The sequence below is a fragment of the Bufo gargarizans genome, chromosome 6 (assembly GCF_014858855.1).
Source record: "Bufo gargarizans isolate SCDJY-AF-19 chromosome 6, ASM1485885v1, whole genome shotgun sequence".
Taxonomy (NCBI): domain Eukaryota; kingdom Metazoa; phylum Chordata; class Amphibia; order Anura; family Bufonidae; genus Bufo; species Bufo gargarizans.
The window spans coordinates 59,538,136-59,553,676 of record NC_058085.1 but is presented as its reverse complement, the minus strand read 5'-3'; the positions used below and the strand labels follow the sequence as shown (position 1 = coordinate 59,553,676).

The 15,541-nt window shown below is 43.7% G+C and overlaps 1 protein-coding gene across 4 annotated transcripts in view; it reads right to left on the bottom strand.

Moving 5' to 3' along the window:
- Positions 1-1,127: 1,127 nt before the first annotated feature.
- The window catches only part of CARD14 (caspase recruitment domain family member 14), an 83,967-nt gene continuing 69,553 nt past the window's right edge, over positions 1,128-15,541 (bottom strand). For all 4 annotated transcript variants that reach the window (XM_044300320.1, XM_044300321.1, XM_044300323.1 and 1 more), the window contains exons 17-21: positions 12,834-12,924; positions 9,708-9,881; positions 8,157-8,278; positions 4,317-4,432; positions 1,128-2,275 (exon numbers count right to left, since the gene is read on the bottom strand). In XM_044300320.1, coding sequence (XP_044156255.1) covers positions 2,062-2,275; positions 4,317-4,432; positions 8,157-8,278; positions 9,708-9,881; positions 12,834-12,924 — 717 coding nt within the window. In that variant the 3' untranslated portion in view covers positions 1,128-2,061. The remainder of the gene's footprint in view (positions 2,276-4,316; positions 4,433-8,156; positions 8,279-9,707; positions 9,882-12,833; positions 12,925-15,541) is intronic.

The window sequence follows — 15,541 nt, the reverse complement described above, 5'->3', positions numbered from 1 at the left end:
TTGCCAGATCAAGAACACTCTCCAGGAGGTAGGTGTATATGTGTCAAAGTCAACAATCAAGACTTCACCAGAGTGAATACAGAGGGTTCACCACAAGATGTAAACCATTGGTGAGCCTCAAAAACAGGAAGGCCAGATTCGAGTTTGCCAAACGACATCTAAAAAGGCCTTTACAGTTCTGGAACAACATCCTATGGACAGATAAGACCAAGATCAACTTGTACCAGAATGATGGGAAGAGAAGAGTATGGAGAAGGAAAGGAACTGCTCATGATCCTAAGCATACCACCTCATCAGTGACGCATGGTGGTGGTAGTGTCATGGCGTGGGCATGTATGGCTGCCAATGGAACTGGTTCTTTTGTATTTATTGATGATGTGACTGCTGACAAAAGCAGCAGGATGAATCCTGAAGTGTTTCGGGCAATATTATCTGCTCATATTCAGCCAAATGCTTCAGAACTCATTGGACGGCGCTTCACAGTGCAGATTGACAATGACCCGAAGCGTACTGCAAAAGCAACCAAAGATTTTCTTAAGGGAAAGAAGTGGAATGTTATGCAATGGCCAAGTCAATCACCTGACCTGAATCCGATTGAGCATGCATTTCACTTGCTGAAGACAAAACTGAAGAGAAAATGCCCCAAGAACAAGCAGGAACTGAAGACAGTTGCAGTAGAGGCCGGGCAGAGCATCACCAGAGATGAAACCCAGCGTCTGGTGATGTCTATGCGTTCCAGACTTCAGGCTGTAATTGTCTGCAAAGGATTTGCAACCAAGTATTAAAAAGTTAAAGTTTGATTTATGATTATTATTCTGTCCCATTACTTTTGGTCCCGTAACAAGTGGGAGGCACATATGCAAACTGTTGTAATTCCTACACCGTTCACCTGATTTGGATGTAAATACGATAAAATTAAAGCTGACAGTCTGCAGTTAAAGCACATCTATATTGTTTCATTTCAAATCTATTGTGGTGGTGTATAGAGCCAAAAATGTTACAATTGGGTCGATGTCCCAATATTTATGGATCTGACTGTATATATTTTTTATACTGTTTTATGCAGCTCATGTGCACCGACTCCAAAAAATCACTTTGATGGAAATATAGTGACTACTTGACAAGGATTCTTTTATATATTTTATTGAAAAAGTGATGAGAGAATTATATTACAGATCACAAAGAGGAAAGAACATAAAAAAAGACATATACAGTAAACAACCTGAGGGCTGATATCAGGGAAAAAATTGACGACAATACAAAACTTCTTCATATGTCTAGAACTGGGGTCAGAAACCAGGGGCCCGTGGGCCGCATGTGGCACCTGAGGCATAAGTGAAGAAGCCCTGCTGATGAGAAGAATAAATTCATTCATCTCTAGATACACACAAAAAAAACTGCTTGGTGTAATGTGTCGAAGTCTCACTACTCCATGCGGCTTCAGAAAAGTTTAGTTCTCTGGTCACGGATCGGCGATCTCTGGGTGCGAAGTGAAGTTTGTCACAGAAGGTGAGAAGTCAAGGTTCGTCAAAGTAAAATGCGTCCAGCGCTGACACTTATACAGGCAGAGACCAGGAACATACCCTCAGAGTGCGTTTGAGGGTGAATTTCAAGCATGGGTTAAATAAGAAATGGATACAGGAAGACAATGGAAAGGGGGTAGGGTTACCAGGTCAACAATAATAAGATAAAGGGGCAGCATAATGGCTCAGTGGTCAGCACTGGTGCCTTGTGGCGCTGGGGTTCTGGGGTCAAATCCGACCAAGGACAACATCTGCATGAAGTTTGTATGTTCTCCCGTGTTTGGGAACTCATCTTCTCCTCTTTTAAGACATTTACTGTAAACATGTTACACATTGACCCTAGAGGTGCAGTGTTTTACAATAGCACCCTATGGGTGACACTCAATAGCATTCTTCACAGGTCTCCCTCGGACATATACGCCATGACTGTATAGCACTGACAGAAGCGGCAAACGCAATGCATACAGAGCCTAAGACCATGTCTACGATGAAAATGACACGCCGAACTAATAAATACTAACACTCTTCACTGCTTTTTTTAAGGGCAGCACGGCTGATTTTCCAACCAGATAATTCGCTTCTGTTCATCCAGAATGGCGTCCTTTACTGTGCAGAGAAGAGAGTCCGTGTCACTCCAGCTGTCAGCATACACAGTGCTGTACAGGCAGGGCAGGGAATCGAGCTCAGCCTCCTCCCTCTGAGCGCACTCCAGCAGCAGATCCTCACATTTTCCCCACCATTGTCGGGTTTTTCTAAAGAAGGAAGAAAAGAGCCGTCAAACCTCCACAATGTCTTTAAAAAAGACAAAAAACTATAAGTAAAGGATCAGATATATTCTACAGCAAACCCAAATTATTGCTGATTGTGCTGCAATTTACACACTGAACCACAGAAAGATTCTCACCCCCCCTTCCCTGGTTCCCTTGCCTGCTCACGTGCCGGCCTTTACACAAACCAACCTCCTACAAAGATGTTGTGTCCCCTGTGACTGCTGCAGCAAATGACATGGGAAGGGATGTCATTGCAGGAGGCTGGGTTCTACACAAACTGGCATGGTGGCATGGGAGCTGGCAAGGGAGCCAGGAAAGTGAATGAGAGCAGCGCTGCAGTAACTAGCGCTGCCTACTACACAATAAAAAGAGATGTGTAGTCCACCAGTGGCATAACTAGAAATGACGGGGCCACACAGCAAATTTTTGAACAGACCCCCCCCCCCCTCCAGACACTTCTTTGCAAACCCCTCCTCCCGTGCAGCCCACACTCCTGTGGCTAGTCAAGATTGCTGTCTCTTAGACGAGGTCCGCCACTCCCTCTGTCCGTTTCCTACGGTGTCACTATATATAATGTCATTGTATTAGGGCTCACTCACACGGCCGATGTTCGCCCGTGCCCGGATTGCGGCCCACAAACAGTGATTCCGCAATATGCGGGCACCGGTTCCCAATCTGGAAGGTCGGTCTGGAACGGAGGCATGGAACCGCACGGAAGCACTACGGAGTGCTTCTGTGGGGTTTCTCTCCATGCCTCCGCGCCTCAAAAAAATAGAACATGTTCTATTTTGTTGCTGTGTGGACGGATCACGGACCCATTCAAATTGAATGGGTCTGGATCCGTCACGGTAGCAGCACGGATGGTGCCCATGCATTGGGACAGCAAATTGCACGGAACGCCCGTACAACGGCCATGTGAATGAGCCCTATTACTGTTGCCCTGACAACATTTTTTAGTCCTCCTCCTGGGTGGGCCCCTTCTGAGTTTGACCCCAAAGCAGCCACTTCCCCTGCTTCCCCTATAGCTACGCCCCTGTCCGCTACCTACTTTGGAGGTAGTAAATAGAGTAGATTCTCATCTCGATTGAGGTCACTCTGATGTGGTGGGTGGGCACAGATATTTTTTGATCAAAAGATATTTGCTAAGAACCTCGTGTTTATCATATCAACTGCAGTATTAGTTTATATATAGATTTTACATTTAGTGCCTTGAGAGTGCTGTTATATTCTATGTTTTTCTACTTTCAGAGCTTCAAAGTCGGTCAGTGGGGGGGGGGGGGGGGGGGGGGGGAAGAAGGTGTTGAACATGCCAATCCTGAGAATAGGCCATCAATATAAAAGAAGGGTGTGGCAAATTTGAGTTTTACAGTAACAGGAAAGTGGATGAGATTTTAAGAAATCTGAAACACCTGCTGCAAACAATTGACCACATTTTATATTTTTTGCATCTTAGACATTGATAACATACTCATACACGTCTGATAGATGCATTTTCCACCTCTGTGACCTATACCTATCTCCCCTGAGGATGATGAGGATGTCAGCCTCCTCTGGGCAGAGAATTAATGGAGAATCACTCCCATGGAGTTCTGTGAGAGTCACAGAGAGAGTACACACATGTGCGGCCAACTCTCCACTCTTTCCATGTCTGGATGCAGTGGCCGTTTCACCAAAGTGATCGGAGAATCCACGTTTTGGAGATGGGTGCAGGTTCCAGAAGTCAGATCTGCATCTATGAGACATTTATGGTATGGCCTGTGTGTATACCTAAAATGCCTAAAGTGGGAATACCCCTTTAAGTTAGACTTTCTTTTAGGCCTCATGCACACGACAGTGGTGTTGATCCATTTCAATCCGGCCTTGTGCATGAGGCATTACTCATATAAAATTATGTTGTCGTCCATTCGAGTATGTCGACTTTTCATGTTCACATTTGTTTTTTTCCCGTCTACTTCAAGGTTCTTAGCGATATGCTGCAAAACTTTACTCATGGATATGTAACAAATAATACTGTAATACTCACCTCAATTTTTTAGTACTCTTTTCACTTAGTGGGATGTGTAGTATGATGGGATAAATTCCCACACGAATCAGAGCAGAGAGACAGGAGAGTCCAAGTTCCAAAAGGCAGTGCGCATTCTGCATGATAAATTATAGAAATTAATCAGGTCATCCATTCAGGACAAAAGGATTTTTTACTGATTTCTGTAAGGCTACAGTGAAAAAAATGGCCATTAAAAACGGACACGCTGTAAATTTTTCATGGCCATTTTGCATCAGGGTGTGCATCCATCTTCTGGCCGTCTATCCGTTCTTAAAGGCATTGTCTCACTTCAGCAAAAATTATTTATTATGTAGAGAAAGTTAATACAAGCCACTAACTAATGTATTGTGATTACCCATATTGCCTCCTTTGCTGGCTTTATTCATTTTTTCATCACATTATACGCTGCTCATTTCCATGGTTACGACCACCTTGCAATCCAGCAGCAGTGGTCGTGCTTGCACACTATAGGAAAAAGCATTGGCCTACGTGCTGTGCCATGGTCCCAGCCACCAGAGATGCCAGCACTTTTTTCTTATCATGTGCAAGCACGACCATCACTGCTGCATTGCAGGGCGGTCGTAACCATGGAAACAAGTAATGTATAATGTGATGGAAAAATGAATCAAGCCAGCATAGGAAGTTACATAGTTGCATAGTTAATACGGTTGAAAAAAGACTTAAGTCCATCAAGTTCAACCAAGGGATAGGTGGGGACGCGAATCCCAGAAGGAAGTGAGACTCAGATTTCTACACGTTTTCATAAGCATTAATGTCATTTACTTTCAAGAATTCATCTAAACCTTTTTTTAAACTGTCCACTGTTCCTGCTGTGACCACGTCCTGTGGAAGTCTATTCCACACCTTCACAGTTTAACAGTAAAGAAGTTTTGACGCTTCTGGAGACTGAACTTTTTCCTCTCCAGCTGTGAACCAATAAAAAATCTTCCCACTGGAACCCTGGTCACCATTCTTTTGGGACGTGGAGGCGATTCTCTAACATCTGACAAGCGATCTTGACGGGGGCAGAGAAGGTATAGGTGCAGGGGCGTAGCTATAGGGGGTGCAGAGGTAGCAGTCACTACCGGGCCCAGGAGCCTGAGGGGGCCCAAAGACCCTTGTGCTGCATAAGAAGACACACAAAGCACTGAGAGAAGGGGGGGCCCAAGCCTAACTCTTGCACCAGGGCCCATAAGCCTTTAGCTACGCCCCTGTATAGGTGTATTATGCTTATCCTATACCTCCCTCCCTGGTAAAATTAGTCCCCCACTTGACACAACAAATTCTCACATTATTTTTATCTGTTTTATACGATTTTACCCCTTTGCCACATCATTATCTATCTATAACCCTAATGATTTGTGTTTGACCGATTATCTTCATAATTCTGCTGGTGGTTGATTTGTTCCAATTGACACCATTCTGACTTAATGTAACTTACACGTGTACCTATACCACTTTCCTGGCGCCCCTGCGTACCTTTCTTTTTCCCCCCTCTGGTTGCACCTGAGCATTTGAGGAGATTATATGCAATTTTCTCTCCTTTTTTTCTCAATTTTGCACATACTTTGCACTGCTTTTGGGTGCCTCCTTGATAACGGTATCCCTATCACCCTATACCTATCCCTCTGTTTCATTACCGTCCTCTACCTTCGATAGTTTCCTTGGCGCTTCCTAAAATATAATATTTTTTTCTCCACCTCCATTTTTTCTTTCTCACTGCGGCTCTCTGTGCCAGCGGGAAGGTGTTAACATCAGAATTAGCAAGCGCCATCCCCTTCCTTCCTCCACCTTGCTTTGCCATTTGAATTTTTTTTTTTTTTGTTTTCCTCCTCCTCTAACTTAGTGCAGTGAAACACCTAATTTACGCAATTATATCGATTTCGTAGACCGTTCCCACAGATTTGACCAATAAAAGTATAACAAATATCACATGCGTGTATAGAAAAGTATAGACCATATATTCCAGAAGGGAGGGGACTGTTTTTGTAAAGCCAAAAAAAGTCTAGGAGAATAAGAAAGGAGGGTCCTTATCGCATGCGTGTATAGAAAAATAAAGACCACATATTCCAGAGGGAAGGGGATATTCATTGTAGAACCAAAAAGAGTCTAAAAGAATAGGAGGGGAGGGTCCTAGAAAAGGGACAATTTTCTCCAGAAGAGTCTTCTTCTGTCAGCGTGCCCAAGAAGAAAAAGGAGAGTTTTTTTCCCCCCTCTTTCTTACTCCCTTTCCTTGTTATTTCCACTCTTTTCTTTGTCTTTCCCATCCCTCACCCTTCTTCCGAGTTTTTTTTAGTTTTTTTAAGGCATCAGGGCAACAGTTAATCTTGTGTTAGTTCAATTTAGTTGGAGTAAAGCGTTGAAGGGTTAATATAAGGATGTTAGTTGCCAACAAAATATTTTAGTTAATCTTAGCGAGCTTTGTCTCACGTGTCCCGGTTAGGATGTATTCCTAACCGCCTGTTTCAGGGGGGCCCTCGGAATCAACTCCGGTTACCGGCTTGGGGCAAACAGTCCCTCTCGCCTAGTTACTTCCTCGATCCTAGGGTCCAAGCTCACGTCACAACACGAGGGTGAAGCCGCTGGATCTTTACTCTGGCTCAACACCCAGTAATGCTGCAGGACTGGAGGATTCTTAGGCGATTGACTTCTCAGGACACCTCCTCTCACCATCTCTCTGGGCTTCCGTAGAACTGCACGCAGGCATGCAGGATATATTAGCGACGGCTTCAGGACTTGGGACGCACCTCAGATCTTACTCTGCCTTCTCATACCACCACCGACCAGGTAAACAGGAAGACTTGCAAGCATTAGAACAGAGGTATACCACTTAGCCGAACTCCTAGCACGCCATGCTTCAGTTCATACCCGCCATGAGCCCGAGGCCGGGAGAGAGCAACACACGCTACATCAGCGTCCGCTCACATGGTCCTCCTCGGAATTACCCCATGACTAAATAAATTAAATTCTTTTAATCTTTCTTCATAACTAAGACCCTCCAGGCCCCTTATCAGTTTAGTCGCTCTCCTCTGTACTTTTTCCAGCTGCAGAGCATCCTTTCTATGGACTGGTGCCCAGAACTGAACTGGATATTCCAGATGAGGCCGCACCAATGCTTTGTAAAGCGGTAATATTAACTTTAGCCGTTTATACTTGTTACCTAAAGGAATAGATTTTTTGTGCAATTACTCAATGTGGATTTAAAGCTCTCCCATTTATCCTCCGTATTATTATGTGACAGTAGCTGCTCCCAGTCTATGCCCTGAAATGCGGCCCAGAACCCAGGGAAATTAGCCTTTTTAAAATTCAGTGTCTTTGCTCAGCCTGACAGAGTTTGCTTCTTATAGTGTAGGGGGAATAGAATTATATTGTAATATTGTAATAAGTAATATGGACAATCACAATACATAAGTATGTGCCTTGTATTAACTTTCTCTACATGATAAATTCCATTTACTGAAGTGAGACAAACTCTTTAATGGCCGTTTTACATCCATTTTGCAGTTAAAAACGGCCATTAAGAACTGATGCAGGCTTTTTTTTTACATCCCAACCCCTGCAGTGCCCTCAGTATTTTTTATTTTATGCCCCCAACAGGGTTTCACTTCTGTCCAAACGACCGTTAAAAACAGTCCAATTGATTTCAATGGTGTCCGTCTGCCGTGAAAACGTCCTATTTTTTGACTGGCGATTTTTCACTGGCCATTACAAAAGCGGCCATGTGAATAGCCCTATAGACTTCAATGGGTTCTAAAAACATCTGTCACAAGGCGGTTTTTGTACTGTCGCGTGACTGTAGCCTTGTAGCCATCGACTCACCTGCTGGGCCACTGCTTCAACATTCTGCCTAGTGAAACAACAGCGTATGCTTTCTCCTTCCTTTTCACCGATAATGTCTCCACGCTGGTATCTTGTCGCATATTCAGCATCTGTCAAGCACTCTGAAAAGGACAGATTTTGATGAGAAAATGTGAACATTCTGTAATTTTATTTGTAATGTCAAAATTCACACCAGCATTTTCTGTAAGGACGTGTATGTAGTTGGAGCTATAGGGATCATTTAGATACCAGTTGGTGGTTTAATAGAGGCCATTTACATCAGCTATGATCAGGAACATGTGCTTGTAAGAACAGTCGGCCACTCATCAGTCCTCCTAAACACCCATCTTTTGTGCACCCGCAAAAATCATTATTGGCAATCACATCTTCATGTATAAAGCAGGGATGTGCTGCTGGCAATATGCAAGCTGTATGGGCATGATCTTAGGTCTCCCATGCAGTTTGCACTGTCCCATGTAAAGGCCCTTTAAATAAGTGCTGATCAACTTGTTATATCGCCGATCGGCACTTATGGTCCTGCATCGGTTCTTGTAAAAGGACTCTTACTCTTTAAAAATCACATTCGCCATATAGATTTCTATATTTCTATGATTGTCTCGAGAAAGAAGAGGCAGAATGGGTTAAACAAAAAACAAAACAAAAAAAGAAGCATTACTTACCTCCCAGATCCCTAACAGATGCTGTTTCGATGCTTACCAATTCCTGCTGCTCTTCACTTCCTGGTCCTGGCTCAACACACAGGAAACAGCAGGAGATGACTGGGGCTACAGGGGTGTCCCACTTAAGGGGGTTATCCCATGATTAACGTAAAAAATTAAATCTGATGTCATATAGCATGTGGCAGTCTCTTTCTAACAAACTTAGAACCAGCCCTGCACCACCCATGGATCCAGACAAAGATCTCCCTATTCATTGCGACAATTGCTCTGCTAGATTTATTTCAAGCTGGCAGCATAGGGTGTGTTTCCTTTTTACTGCAGCTGGTTGCAGTTGAAGAATGGAACTGAGCATGTGCGTCCATCTCAGTGAGCAGGACAGAGAAATTAGAAAAAGAGAAAACAGCAGGTGGCGCTATACAGATAGATTTCAGTGAATAACTCAGTAGCTATACAAAATTTTTCATTACATGCAATCACAAAAGTGTTCAGATTCAGGTGCTGGTTTGAAAAATGTGGAATATTTTTTTGTGGGACAACCCCTTTAAGCCAATGATTAACTGAGCAGGTATTTTCTGCATGTCAAACCGGAACCAGGAAATGGAAAACAGTAGGAACCTATAACAGTCGATATGACTATGGGGAATGTAGAAAAAAATGTAATTCAGCCAGACAACCCCTTTGAGGGTCTGGATAATAGTGGCATATATATAACAAAGCCCATATAGTAGGGGTAGATAGCAGAAAGCCACCAACTTGTATTCCCTACAAGTTACAATGTCCTTGTGCCTTAGTGGGCCCCATACATCTCCTGCGCATGTTACTATGGCCATTTAACATGTAATAGCTAATGCAGAAACTAAGTAGGACCTACCAGTGTCACACTTCATGAAGTCTTTATTGGCACATAGTTTGTCACTCAAAATTCTTCCGAGCAGTGAAGGGACCAGGAGGACTGGACGGGGGACTCCAATCTTGTAGTGAGTCACCAGAGTGTATGGCATTAGTGTTAAGCAGCTTCTTCCCAGTGAAGAACTGGCCGTCGGTTCTGAATAAAAAGTAAAATAAAAGATGTAATATACATTGCTAAAAAATAACATATATGTAGAAAAACAGACAATTTCTGTACTAATTACTATCTTTTTTGAGCTATTGAATCACAAATTGGCGCCGGGAATAGCATATTAATACCATATTAATACTATATTAAAGAGAATCTGTCACCTACATAACATGTTTTAAACTGATTATATAGCTTAGTGGGAGGCAGATCCATAACACTGATGGTACCCGGGTTTCAGAGCCTCCAAAGTACCTAAAATGAAGTTTTAAAGATATACAAATTACCTATCGCAAGTGCCCAGGGTGGCAGAGAGTGTGCTGCAAGTGCCCAGTGCTCCGCGCCTTACTTGCTCCTGACTCCTCCCCTCTGTATCGTCCGGCCAGCCCTGTATCCTTGTGTCGTCATTCTCATCTCCATTCATAATCCAGTGCCTGTGCGCTTCACCGCCGGGTCCGGGCATGCGCAGTACATTGCCCACTGTGGGCAGAGGCATACTGATATGCAGTGTGCATGCGCCAGTTAAGTAACGGGCCCGGCGGTGAAGCACACAGGCTCTGGATTATGAAAGGAGACGAAAAAGATTCTGCAAGGATACAGGGCTGGCTGGACAATACAGGGGGGGAGGAGTCAGGAGCAAGTAAGGCGGGGAGCACTGGGCACTTGCAGCACACTCTCCGCCCCTGGGCACTTGCGATAGGGAATTTGCATATCTTTAAAACTTCATTTTTGGCACTTTGGAGGCTCTGAAAAACTAAAAATGGGTACCATCAGTGTTATGGATCTGCCTCCCACAGAGCTATATAATCAGTTTAAAACATGTTATGTAGGTTACAGACTCCCTTTAACCTCTTTAGGACACATGACGTACCGGTACCTAAAATGGCATCTGCACGTGTTACAAAGCAAAACTAAGTGTAGAGAAGACAAGGCCGGGAGCACAAGATCCCTCTGTAATGCTGTGCAGCCAGCCAATCTGCATATAGCCATCCCCTGTGATGTCACATCCCTATAAAACCCTCATCCCGCGCAGTCTCCGTCATTGTCCTGTGAGCTGAGCATAGGGAGAGATGTGGTAAGTGCTCATGGACTAGGGACAGTGTTGCCGAAAATGATTAATAGAAGAATATTGGAGAGGGAAAGTGCAGGGAGAGTGCAGGGAGAGTGCAATTGCGGACAAGAATAGGACATGTTCTATTTTTTTCGGGAACGAAAGTACGGATCCAGAAATGCTGATCCAGACAGCACATAGTGTGGCTCCATATAAAAAAATGAATGGGTCCGCAATTGTGTTCCGCAAAATGTGGAACAGAATTGCGGACGTGTGCATGGACCCTTAAGCTGAGTTCATAGACCAGTTATTTGGTCAGTTATGTCCATCTCTTATTGTGAGTCATAACCAGTAGTGATGCCTACTCAGAGATCAGGTGTAATGATTTGATTCGCATCTATTCTGTGTCTTTGACCCACACCTGGTTTTGGCTCACAATAACTGGCTGAAATAACTGACCAAATAACTGAGGTATGAACTCAGCCTTAGGGAGGCCAGGTCTTAATGATGACTATCCTCATCTTTTGCTGGCTTTACTTTTTCCAAATCATCCTTCAAAGTCTCTATGTCCTAGAAAAGTCTGCAAGATGCAGAGAGAGGAGGAGCTGGATGTTCCTGATGACATATTCTCATCAATATTAGATGATGTGGAAAAGGAGGAAAAGCAGATGGCAGAAGAAGGGCTCCCACCTGTAGGGCATCGGAGCGCTGGGGTTAGAGAAGTGGGTATGCCAGAGCTGATTAATATTCTGTGTTTACTGTAAAATAACCTGCAGGAGATTGCAGGCCGGAACAGGAATATTATGCATATTGTCCTCTCACCTAACCAGCCAAACCCCATACCAGCAGCAGCCTCTGTTTGTGCCGCCTGGCCATTAACAATGAAGACCAACTATACAGTGTGGTCTTCATTATTAAATGAAAAGCAGCTGTGGGCTAATTGGCCGCGCGGTTCTTCACCACAGCATGGCTGCAATCCACCCTCAGCACGGCTGCTCCTTGTGGCCGCACCCTAAGGGTGGGTTCACACTAGTGTTAGGGATTCCGTTATGGCTTTCCGTTATAACATGGTTATAACAGAAAATAACGGAATCCATAAGACGGAAAGACGGATCCATTCTTCTGCCCATAGACTTGTATTATGACAGAATGCAAAATGGAAGCCTTTAAAAGGCATTCCGTTTGCTTTCCATCCTAATAGAAGTCTATGGGAATCAAAGCGGATCCGTCTGGGTCCCGTTATGCAAGACGGAAAATGAAGGACTTTGTTTTCCGTCTTGCATAACTGGACCCAGACAAATACGTTATGCTTCTCCATAGACTTCTATTAGGACGGAAAGCAAACGGAATGCCTTTTAAAGGCTTCCGTTGTGCATTCTGTCTGGGCATTCCGTTATTTTCCGTTATAACCATGTTATAACGGAAAGCCATAACAGAATCCCTAACGCTAGTGTGAACCCACCCTAAGGCAGAGTGATTTGTGACAAATTAATTTGGAACAAATCAAGTTTCTTGACGAACTTTGGAGAAGCAGCCAAATCGAATTTTTCAAAACTTCACTCATATCTAGAAATAATCTATATAACAGCACCAGTAAAGCAAATAAACAACCATAAAGCCATAGTATATTTAGGTGGGAAACTCTGGCATGGCTGTTTGAGCAGACGAGCGGAGAATCAGCTGGACAGAAACCGCAGCATGCAGCGGTTTGTATCTGGCTCGTTCTCCGCTTGTCTGCCGAATGCAGTGGCAGTTCCGGATCCGTTGAACTATGGCAGGCTGTTCTCTGCCAGAACAGCCTGCCGAAATTCACACCGGAGGTGCGAAAGTAGCCTAAGGATACCATCACAATGCAGATACGCAGAGACCATACAAGATATTTCCTGTACCTTCACATCTGCATGTGCCACAATTTAGAGACGTCCAGAGTAAGTGAGAACTGCAGCGATCAGTGCTGATGATTCGAACATGCTTTTTAGGCTGAGGAGAGAATAACACAAGAAATAAATGCATGTAAAAACGAGGTTTCGGTGGCCTGAGAAGTATATCACAACTTACTCTAATTAATAAAGGGCCACATTTATTCTATATCACAATAATGAGTTTTATATAAACACTGAGATGATGAGAAGTTTTTTCCTTTCTCCATACTTTTTGCTTCCAATCATTCTGGTACCAGTCGATGTGTTTCTTATGTGTCCAGGTGCGCACACTGGGGAACATAGACACAATTCATAGCACACGCATACGTACACAAATTCACATACAAACACATATATACCCTCTTTGACATACACAAAGAACCAAGCTCAGAACCCTTGCAATATTAGTTCGGAAGCTGGGAATTCACAAACAGGAATGGTAGCACCCATTATCACACTGTAGACCAGGGGTCAGCAACCTCCGCAACAGCTAGTGTTCTGAAACTACAGTTTCCAGCATGCACACTTTCCATAAAAGTGAGTGAAGCGTGTTGGGAGTTGTAGTTGCACAACAGCTGGAGTGCTGAAGGTTGCTGGCCCTATATGAGAAGATACTAGTCTGATCGGACACAGAGGGTATGGAGCCTAGCAGGACTCTTCTGCACCACCTTGCATGTTTACCATGGATACAGATACAATGGAAACCAGCAGGATCCAGGTCAGCATCTGGATCTGGAGTTACTGTAGAGTAACTTGCCCCCATTCCTGTCCTACCATGGCCAAACTTTTCTGAGAAATGAACAGCTGTCTCCAAGTTACAACACAGAGGCAGCAAGAGGGTAAGTCATGGGCAAGATTAGGCTACAAGGGGCAGTTTTAACTATTCCCTCCCTTCCGTGCTCCACTGCATTTGTCCATCAGATGTGGTTTCCGACCTGTACAAGCTTTTCTGTGTGTAATGTGGCAAACTCTATTTTGGTTCTGATATAAGGCTTGCCAACGGTTTTCTTCTTGTGGTAAACTCTCCGTATTTCCGTAGAGTAAATCCAACAGTTTTGAGCACATTTCCATTCACCAGTGAAAGAATAGTTCTTACAAAGCTGCAGTGAAAAGTGCGTTGGTGCACCAGGGCTTTCAGCCCTGTTCCTCCCTATCTCCCCATGCTCATGCATGCTTGGTTCGCCCGAATGTACAGTACGTGGGTTCTCTGTGGTGTTACAAGTTTGGGGTAGTTGCTATGGTCGGCTGGTCTTAATCAGATGATCACCTTGCCCAGCTTGGTTAATTTAGGAAAGAGCTTTAACTAGTTAGCCTTCCATTAAATATTCATGGTCTCTGCTCTTTAGTTGCTGGTTATAGCATGAACTCTGAGCGTTTGTATCCATAATCCCTAGTATTCGTGGTATCCTGTTGTGGCCTGTAATGGACGGAGCTGGTAACTGCAGCTCTTCTCCCATTCACTACACAGTAGACAGAACTGTGTCGTTCCGGCACCAACTTCCGGTGCAAGAGATACTCTGAAATAGCTGATCGGCAGGAGTGCGAGTATCAGACCCCTGCCGATCTGATACTGATGGCCTATCCTGAGGATAGTCCATCAGTAGTAAAATCCTAGAATACCCCTTTAAGGGCACAATCTTATTTAGCGATAGTTTTTTAAAAGCCATAACTTTTCTATGGACAGGGTAGAAAACACCAGCAAATCCGGCATGGTCTTGTAGGTTTTATTTTTACAGCTATCACTGGGCAGTAAAACAGATGGAGCATTTTCTAACTTGGCTGCGATATTCTGTCACATTGTGATGCCCCGACATAAAACCCGTTGAAAAAGTCAAAAACTGTTTCTTGCAACTATTTATTTAATTTGTTAAGTTGTCAAGGTAAGGCCTCATGCTCACGACCGTTGTGTGCATCCGTGGCCGTTGTGCCATTTTCAGTTTTTTTTCGCGGACCCATTGACTTTCAATGGGTCCGTGGAAAAATCGGAAAATGCACCGTTTGGCAGCCGCATCCGTGATCCGTGTTTCCTGCCTGTGAAAAAAAAAGGACCTGTCCTATTTTTTTCACAGCCAACGGTTCACGGACCCATTCAAGTCAATGGGTCCGTGAAAAATCACGGATGCACACAAGATTGTCATCCGCGTCCGTGATCCGTGTCCGTTTTTTCTTATCATTTCAATGGCAAACTTGATTTTTTTAAATAATTTTTCATGTCCGTGGATCCTCCAAAAAACAAGGAAGACCCACGGACGAAAAAACGGTCACGGATCACGGACCCCGTTTTTGCGGACCTTAAAAAAAAACGGTTGTGTGCATCAGGCCTAAGAATAGTTACATCGGTATAGAACATGAAAACTTTATTCTGTGGGTTTTAAGATTTCAGTGATACAATGTCACATAATTTATTTTATATTTTTTTCTACTTTTGCAGATGAAAAACATTTCAAACTCAAGTGGCTTGTAATTTGCATTGGTAAACTTTTGGAATACATATGGCTTTTTCTAAATAGTTTTTATTCTATTTTTCATTTAGGAAGAAATGGTCTCCCTAATTCGAGGCAATTTGTAAATTTGTCTTACAGGGGCTTTTGCCTTCCTCTGGATTAACACTGTAGGATTATAGGTTGGACTCGATGGACCTGTTTTATTTCTCAACCTTATCAACTATGAGGTGT